The sequence below is a fragment of the Chenopodium album genome, chromosome 22 (genome assembly GCF_948465745.1).
Source record: "Chenopodium album chromosome 22, dcCheAlbu1.1, whole genome shotgun sequence".
In the NCBI taxonomy this organism is placed as follows: domain Eukaryota; kingdom Viridiplantae; phylum Streptophyta; class Magnoliopsida; order Caryophyllales; family Amaranthaceae; genus Chenopodium; species Chenopodium album.
This window is the reverse complement of record NC_137855.1, coordinates 11,194,938-11,204,594: the sequence shown is the minus strand read 5'-3', so window position 1 is coordinate 11,204,594 and position 9,657 is coordinate 11,194,938. Positions and strand designations below refer to the sequence as shown.

General features: G+C 34.8%; 1 protein-coding gene and 1 pseudogene across 1 annotated transcript; one reads left to right on the top strand and one right to left on the bottom strand.

Moving 5' to 3' along the window:
* The first annotated feature begins 1,374 nt into the window (after positions 1-1,374).
* LOC145605687 (uncharacterized) lies at positions 1,375-6,128 on the top strand. Its single transcript, XM_081661761.1, has 3 exons — positions 1,375-1,474; positions 3,638-5,552; positions 5,955-6,128. The coding sequence occupies exon 2, from the start codon at positions 3,773-3,775 to the stop codon at positions 5,519-5,521; it is 1,749 nt and encodes a 582-aa protein (XP_081517887.1). The 5' UTR covers positions 1,375-1,474; positions 3,638-3,772; the 3' UTR covers positions 5,522-5,552; positions 5,955-6,128.
* An 827-nt stretch (positions 6,129-6,955) lies between these two features.
* On the bottom strand, positions 6,956-9,036 carry LOC145605614 (uncharacterized; annotated as a pseudogene).
* Positions 9,037-9,657: the final 621 nt, after the last annotated feature.

Sequence of the window (9,657 nt, the reverse complement as noted above, 5' to 3'; positions counted from 1 at the left end):
TATTTAAAAAAAAAATAAGCTTAACGAAACCCTAACCGATTCCATTAACGGGTAGCAAAATTTAAAAAAAAAAGGAGCATATATTAGGTAGTAAAATAAAATAAAAGTTTTCATAGGTAGTAAAAGTGAATTTGATGTGTTTGACTGGTAGCAGAAGTCAAAATCTCCTATTTAATACTCCCTTCGTTTTTAAATACTAGCTCCATTTCTTTGTGCGCGGAGTTTTAGGAGAAATTGGCAAAAGTAATAATATATGGACCGGAGGTAGTGGGTAGGTGGAAGAATATAAAATTGTAAAAAGCAAAAGTAGTGGAGAAGACTAGGGTTGTCGAAAGCTAACACGACACGACAACCCGACACGAACCTGACATGAAATAAGCGGGTTTGGGTCAAGAATTCTCGACTCGTTTAAATAATTGGGTCGACACAAACCCGACACGTATTAAACGGGTTAGGTTTGGGTTGAAATTTTCAACCCGAAACCGACACGCATAACCCGATTATGTAAATGGGTTGAACGAAAACTCGTTAACACGAACCCGACACGCTTAACCAGCTTATTAAGTAGTAAAAGATAGCTGAATTTTTTTATTTCTAACTTACTGGTTTTGTAGAAAACATTGGCGCTATTCTTAACTTTTGGTAATTGTTTAACGGTTAATTTTTAACTTTTTTTACATTTCCCTATTCCACTTTAGAGGATTCAAGATAGGCTTACCCCTACTCAGTTGAGCAGCAAGCACAGTTAAACAAACTTAATCATATATGTAATCCATGAAATCAAGTACTAATGCATGTTTTAGAAGTTGTCATTTGGTCATTTTGAAGGTTAGGACTTGGGATAACTCTTATGTATTGGTTGGGTTGCTAAAATCACTGGCTTTATATTCTTGTAGTATCTTTTGCCAAAATCAGTAACTTTAAGCTCTTGTAGTATCGTTAATGATGTATGTCTATTTAATTATCATGTTGAATATTAATTAGTTTATTATATATTATGTGGATTAAAAGGTTACCTAAGTAGCCCGTTTAATAAATAGGTTAGGTTTGAGTCAAGGGTTTTCAACCCGTTTAATAAATGGGTTAGGTTTGGGTCAAGAGTTTTTCAACACGTTTAATATTAACACGAACACGACACGACACGTTTGACAACATCTCAGGAGGATGGAGAATATGAAATTAATAAAATATGATCATAGTGCCATAGTGGGTCGACTAGATTGAGAGAAATTAGTTAAATATTGTAAAAACTTTCTAAATATGATAATAGAGCAATTATTTAAAAACGGCCGATTTAGGAAAGTGATTAAGTGAAACAAGTACAGTATTTAAAAACGGAGGGAGTACGACTTACAAATTAAACTCCCCCGAATCCTTTGTTTTCCTCTTTCTAGTCTCTATTTTACAGTACTCCCACCGTCTGGTTCTTGTGCAGCTCGCCACGACCGTCACCTTCCACCGCTACTACTTTCCGGTAAGCCACCTCAATTCCCTCCTTGTTTTTTATTTTCTTTACCACTTTAATGGAGGAAGTTCTTCATTTTACACTAATTTACTTCGTAATTGCCCGTCAAAACAATTTACTTAGTATTTGGGAAAATTTTCAGTCCTTTAACACCCATTTCCCACTTAATAGTATTAACAATTTGAAATTTAATTACTATAACCTTGGTTTTGCATAGTGAAGTTTAATCTTTTGTTGTTAGTTTCGTTAAGTATATGATAATTTTTGCATTATTAAACAATTTTTTTTTTTTTTTTTTTTTTTTTTTTTTTTTTTTGTTGCATTATAATTTTGAATGATATAATATTGTATCAATTTCATTTGACTAAGTTGTTTTAGGTATTGGATTGGAGGGAGAAAAAAAAAGTTGGGTTTATCCAAAGAGTTGTGTTAATTAATTATCTTAAGTGAGTTTTGAGTTGGGTTTGTTTTCTACTGTAGAAAGACTATCTTGATAACTTCTTTGCATAAGTGGGATAATTTCATTTTGTGGCATTTACCCTCAAATGTTTATTATAAGCTTTGGGTAATTAGATGCTTTTGTAGGTGGATTTTTGATATTTCAGGTTATTAGGAGGTTTTTCTTTGTTTTTAGAGTTGTGAGAATCAAGGTTACTTTGATGTCCATGATTTTACTAATAAAACATGTTCAGGTTTCGTGTCCCATGTGGAACTTAGAAGGCCTATGTGCTGCCCATGGAGCAAACTAGTTTGTTTTTTACATATAACAACAATGTTTATTTTCTTTGTGAATACACTAGTTCAATGTGAATCTAAAGTACAATTTTATGTCATGACACATGCACACCTACTTTCTAGTGCTACTCTATTAGTTGTAATTATATTTCGTATTTGGCATCAACTATGGTGGAGTGGTAAGTTTTATCGTATGATTTATTGTGATTTGAAATGAAGTTGGACTATATAAGTCTATTGCCGTGTAACTGTGTGGATGTTATTAAGTAATCTTGATTTTGTATATTCGTGTTATTAGTCATCTTCTTGGTTGTGAATGAATAATATTTTCTCTGTTCTGTTGTTTTTAGTTGACACCATTTGACTTTTGCACTATTCACAAACAATACTTTGACTAGTTTTTGTGATTTATAGCTATGATAAACTATAGTCATGTGGAATCTTTTTCGAATAATCTCAATGAGTATTTTTTATTAATATGCACTTTTTGTAATTTTACAATATCGATAATGAGAGATATTAATTGTTAAAATAGTGCGTTGGCAAGCGTGATAATAGAAAGGTGTAAACTTAAAAAAACGGAAGTATTATTTGGTAGAGATGTCTTGGTAGACCCCCTAGAAAGGTGTGACAAACTGCAAAGCCAAGTGGTTTTTTTTGAGTAGTTTGCTTAGGAGACCTCTTGATGGCTATGAATGACATGTATATTGAATGGTGTTGTGTAAAGTATACATGCTGAAAATTGTTTGTCTTAATTATATATTATTACCTCTATAATGTAAAAAATTCAAAGGAAAAAGAAGTTTTGAGGGCTCATCTTGAGAGTGAGGCCTGTGAGGGGCAGTGAAGTTTATTAGAAGGTAGCCCATGGGCATCACTTGTCGTTGGGCAATTAGTAGGATGGAACTAATCTATGGTACTATTTGATGTGAAAAAATAATCATACTGAGTCATGAGGGTTATTTATAACTATATTGTTTTTTTTTTTTTTTTTTTTTTTTTTTTTTTTTTTTTTTTTGGAGAGGGGAGGGGAAGGGAATAGTTTATGCTGCACACTTGAATGTTGAGTCTGTATATCTATTAATTAATCTACAAATTGGTCATGGATCCTTACTTTCCATGTATGTGCTTGCTTAATGTTTTGTGTATGGAATGAATTGTGTACATGATGTGGTGGAAATTTCCAGATTTCTTCCGATTTGCTTGTTGGCAATGCTGTTCTTTTCTTAACGTTCTATACTGATTTTCTATGGTATGTGAAATCTTAGTCTAAGGTTATACGCCTAGATAGAAAACTAAGCTTTTTTCGACATTGATGGGATTATTTCTAAAGATTATTCAAATATTGTCCTTGATTTGTATCTAAAAGTTTGACTTGGAGTATGTTCTTTGAATTCTAAAATTTTAGTTATGTGTTCATGACCTTTCTTGTTGCAGGTTTTTTAAGAGTTGAGGGTTGCTGGAGAATTGGAGAACACTATTATCTATTGATAGGAATACTGGAATTTATCATGAGACAGAGTGCTTCTATAGAATGAATGTCAGCAACAGCGTTGAGTACTGAAGTTAAGGATGGTGCCTGCAGCTACTTCTCAGCACTCTACAGTCAAGATTCCTTGTTTACAAAGATTGGATTTATGTCATAACAGAAAGGACACTACTTCTAGTTTTGTCCATTGTGCTAATGTGAAACCATGTCAGTCTGAATTAGCTTCTCTCTTAAAAAATAGCCATGCATGTCAATTTTGGTTACGAAGTCCTAGATTTTGTTCTAGGAGAGATAACTTCCGCTTAAACTGCCGAGCTCAGCATGGTAATGTCTGCATTAATGATGTCGATGAGATTAGACAACAGAGACATGGTGCACAGAAGAATGCTTCACAAATTAGTTTAAAGAAGCCTGTTTCATCATTAGAAGGACCCTTTGTTGAGAACAGTGAGCTTAAAAACAATTATATTCTTCAAAAATACTGCAGCTTTGGAAAGCTATTTGAAGCAACTAGGTTGGTAGAGGTCATGGCCTGTCAAAGTCATATTCCTTACTTCCCTTCTTGTATTAATTTGATACGCGGTCTCATTAAACAAAACCAGGTTGAGAAAGCAGCAAAGGTCTTGCAAATTGTGGTTATGTCTGGTGGTGTTCCGGATGTTATCACGTACAACATGTTGATTGGGGGATTGTGCAAGCGTGGAGAATTGAACTCTGCCATTGAGTACTTAGACGATATGAGCTTAAGTGGCTGCTTACCAGATGCAATCACGTATAACACAATCATCAGGAGTTTCTTTGATAGGGGAAAGTTTGATCAGGCTATTTCATTTTGGAAGGACCAACTTAGGAAGGGATGTCCTCCTTATACTATCACATATACAATCTTGCTAGATTTAGTTATGCAACACTGTGGGTTAGTAAGAGCTCTTGGGGTGTTGAATGATTTTGCTGTTGAAGGCTGTTATCCTGATCTAGTTACCTACAATTCACTGATAAACTCTAGTAGTAAAAGAGGAAATTTCAAAGAAATGGCTTTGGTGATGCATAGTCTAGTTTCTCATGGTTTGGAGCCAAATTCTGTGACTTACAACACTATACTTCATGCTATATGTAGCCATGGTTATTGGGCTGAAGCGGATGACATTTTGTCAATCATGAATCAAACTTCTCATCGTCCAAGAGTTGTTACATATAATATCTTAATCAATGGTTTGTGTAAGCATGGGCTCCTGGATCGTGCCATAGATTTTCTTGACCAAATGGTTAGCAAAAACCTTTCCCCAGATATAATCACATACAATACCCTATTAGCAGCCGTCTGCAAAGAAGGAATGTTGGATGAGGCTCTTTGCATTGTTAGGCTTTTAAGTGATAGAAATTGCTCTCCTGGCTTGATTACTTATAACATTGTCATGGATGGTTTGGCTAAGAAGGGTTCTATGGAGAAAGCAATGCAGGTGTACAATGAAATGATCGATAAGGGAATTGTTCCAGATGATATAACTCATCGTTGTCTAGTCTGGGGCTTTTGCCGGGCAGATAAACATGATGAGTGTATGGAGGTATTAAGGGAGATGAATAGAAGAAACCACAAGATTCAAAACAGGTTTTACAGGTTTATTATTCCGGAGCTGTGCAGAAATAAGAAGCTGGATATTGCTATACAAGTTCTAGAAATCATGATCTCCAACCAGATCAAGCCAGATGAAACTGTTTACCCCAATTTAATTAGAGGAGTAGCTGCTTATGGTATGATTGAAGAAGCTCATGAACTGTCTTCTAAGCTAGTTGAATGGGGAATTCTAAGTGAAGGTGTTAAGCTGAATTGAAATGCAAATTTTGACTTCTTCAACATTCCGAGTATGACCCCTTCTTCATCATATTCTCTCTTATGCTTTAACAGAGTTTTTTTTTTTATTTTTTATTTTTTTTTTTTATTTTTTTATTTTTTTTGGGTATAATGTACTGGAATTCTTTCAATTACCAAAAAAGATTATGAAATTGAATACTGACTTGATCAAGGCAAAAAGCACATAAAGTTCATGCTGCTTATACTATGTGCTAAAAGCCTAAAACTTCTATGTAATGGAGAGGAACTTTGACTGACAATGTGGTCTGCTCATGGCTGGTTTTCATTTATCTGTTTATCTGAATGTTTGTCGTTTCAAAATGTTGGACCTTAGAAATGTATAATAGTTTTTCAAAATTATATCAACCATTTCAATTCAACTTTTTCTAATTTCTTGATTTTGTTGCCGCCAGTTGAGCATCTTGTTATCTTATATCTCCTGGTTCAAGAACGAGTATAAATCAATCTTGAATTTGTGCCATCAAAAGGACTCCAGGCAATCTTCACGCAGCTGATTTTTGTAAGTTGGGCATGGCAATTTTATTTCTCACTCAACTTTCTTTCTGTTACAATATGCAAAACATTGATGTTTATCTGATAAACATTTGCTGCTAATGGGTCTAATGCTTATTTTACTGCAAAGTTTATTTCTTATTAGGTGCAAAACATATTTTCTGCATATTCTGACATCATTCTGTAAATTATGTTTTAGAAGATGAGCCAACTAACTTGGAGGATAAGTAGTTTAAAGTCACTGATACAGTGCCACTATGATCTTTTTTCAGTCTGCCATGAAGATAGGAAAAAAATAAGAGGAAAACAAGTGCTACTTGCATTCTAATTTATCAAATTAGGAATATCTACATGACTACTACTGACAATGTGATCTTTGTTAGGGATTTCTGGTCATTTACTTTTTGCCTTGACCTGGCCCCTAATAGGTGGAACTCTTGACAGCGTACGTCTCCTAGTCCGGACCGACCTTGTCACTAACAAATCTTAAACATGGGGCTGATTACAAGCTGAGATGAACTCGAATTTGGGTCAGCTTTACTTGGGTAGAAAGAGTAATATATAAATGCTGTCCAAGTTTGATTTTTTAAGCTGCTACATTACTTTTCCAATATATGTGCACATACTTCAATATTGGACACTGTATGTTTAACAATTGAAAATAATGAGTAGGAAGACAATTAGCATGAGTAATCAAATACAATGTACTCTTGTATATTCTGTATTGGATTTTAAATACTCGTCCTTTTTTTTTTTTTGTTATACTACCTTGACAATTAGCTTGAGCAAGAAATCATATAGAATTTGTTTTGTCTATAATCTAGTGAGCAACTTAAGACTACTTTAAAGCTGCTTCACTTCTAATCTGCATGATTAAGAAATCAAATACACTAATACTTGTGCCTTCAAATTTTTAAACATAATTTACAGAGAATTACAAGTGGTAAAAGTAGAAAGTGAAATATTTACACTTTTGCTGAAATATTTCTGGTACATGACAGCGTAATGACAAGCTTCTAGTTGCCATCATTAAACATGTATGGAATTTTGGGTTTTTAAGAAAAGCTGTTTATATACAGTGGCTTATATAGTTAGACATATTGACATAATATCACATATCTCTTTTGTTGGAATACTTTCATATTCCAGAGGCTGCAAGTTCTTTCTGTGTAGAAAGAACAGGAAAGGCCTTGCTCAAGCGTTTGAAAGATTCAGCGGAAACTACATCCATTTCCATTAGGGTGTTTGCCAAATCCATAGCCTCGTCACGCCACCCTGCGAATCCTACCCCTTCAATCAATAAAATATAAGTTGTTTCATTTGGCTGACAACCCTTTTCTACCATCCGTCCCAACAATTCAACTGCATCTGTCAGCCTACGTTCTTTGCAAAGGCCAAGTAGGACCATATTGTAGCTAATAACTGTTGGTTTAGTACCAAAGTTCTCCATGTCCCTTAGTAATTTCATAGCCTCATCGACCATCCCATCTCTGCACAGACAAGATAGAAGGGCATTGTAAGTAATCTCATCAGGATCAACCCCATTCTTAAACATATCTTGTACCACTTTCAAAGCCCTTGTTCGATCCTCGACATTCCATAATGCACTTATCAAACAGTTGTAGGAGCTTGCATCTGGATCACAACCCACCTCACCAAGCTTATCAAAAATCTCTAGAGCTAGATCAGCCTTCCCATTCTTGCACAGAGCTGCCAAAACAGTGTTATAATTGACAATATCAGGCCAGCAGCCATTAGAAATCATGAGATCTAAAACTCCAATCGCCAAATCCAATTTCCCCTCTTTACAAAATGTTGAAATCAGAGGATCATAGCTATAGTTATCAGGTTTTAGGCCTTTTTCCATCATAACCTTGAGCATTGTTAGAGCCTCTTCCACCTTGCTTTCACGACATAATGCACCAATCAGTATGCTATAAGTAACAACATTAGGCTCAGATCCTCTAGATAGCATCTCTCTCACCAATTGCTCCCCTTGTTCCCATTTCCCTCGGTCTAGTAACGCTCGTAACAGGATGTTGTATGAGATTACGTCTGGATGAGAACCTTGGGTGGGTAAGCTCCGAATAAAAGCAAATGCTTGATCCACTGACCCTTCTTTGCACATCCCTCTAATCATGGTGTTGTAGACATACACGTCAGGCACGAGCCCTCTTGCTAGCATATCATTGAATACCTTCATTGCTTCATCAGTCCCACCTTCACTAAGAGTAGCTTCTATCAATATAGTATAGGTAACAACAGTTGGTTGACAATCATCTTTCAATAACTTTTCCAACACTCTCGAGGCCAAATCGAGCTTCCCCCTGCTACAAAGACTACCTATCATGATATTGTAAGTGACTATATCAGGTGAATATCCTTTAGCCTTCATTCTATTAAGCAGGTTATTAGCATCTTCAATCCTATTTACCTTGCAAAAACCACTGATCATAGCATTATATGCAAATAAATCCGGCTCGCCTTTTGATTCCAATATATTCATCACCTCTATTGCTTTATCAACCTCTTTGCTGTTGAAAAACCCTTTAATCAGCTTTGTACTGAGGACTAAATCAGGCTGGTAACCCCTGCTCACCATGCTCTCAAGGAAATAGAAAGCCTCATTATAGTTTCCTGCTTTATACGATTCTTGATCGATTTTAGCAACTGTGTCTCTTTGAGATCAAATGTCGGTCGTGTTTCGACAGAATATGCTTGAATTTTTGGTATTTTTCTGTAGTAAATCTCATTTGGAATGCTCTTTTTGCAGGTAATTGGACAATTATGATAATATGAATGCAAAGAAGGTACTCTGAGCTCTGTAATGTAGGGAAGGCAATTAGGGAATAGTTCAGTTGTGTATATTGTCATCTGGTTTTTTTTTTTTTTTTGGGTTGTGCCTCAAAATTTTGTTATAACATTCATAGTTTCTGCATATTTCAGAAGACAGAAAGAAAGATGATTCTTGCAAAAATCTGTTTTCTTGCTTTTTTTTTTTTTTTTTTTTTTTGGTAATAATAATAATCAGAAATTCAGAATAAAGATATCCTATTGGCTGAGGGAATTTAGAAGGTTGGACAGTGAGATAAGGGTATGCACGTGTATGTCTAAATGCCTAACACTTGGCTTAGTTGGTAGTTTGAGATTATGTGTATCAGTATACCCCATGCACAATTTTGAGGATGGATGTCCACCAGGAATGCAAATATCTCGCTTTTTTGCTCTCTCAGTCTCTCTAGTCCCGTGTTTTTTAAGCGCCCTGTTTTGACTTTTGCACTATTTATGTTCAATATTATTCCTTTTGTGTTTTAATAAGTGTTACGCTTATCAAATATGGCCGTGTTTTAATAAGTGTGATACTTTTTTTTTTTGGCAAAAAACCACATTTAAATATTATATCTTTCTCCTCCCATGGTCCATACCCAAACCCACTATAATTTTTTTCATTATATCTTTCCTCTCACATTTATTACTTTTTTAAATAAACTATTAATCCCTTTTTCATTATATTTTTCCCCTCACATTTACTACTTTTTAATAAACTATTAATCCCACTATTTTTAATGCACCAAATATCTCACTTACCTCTCATTTTATTTA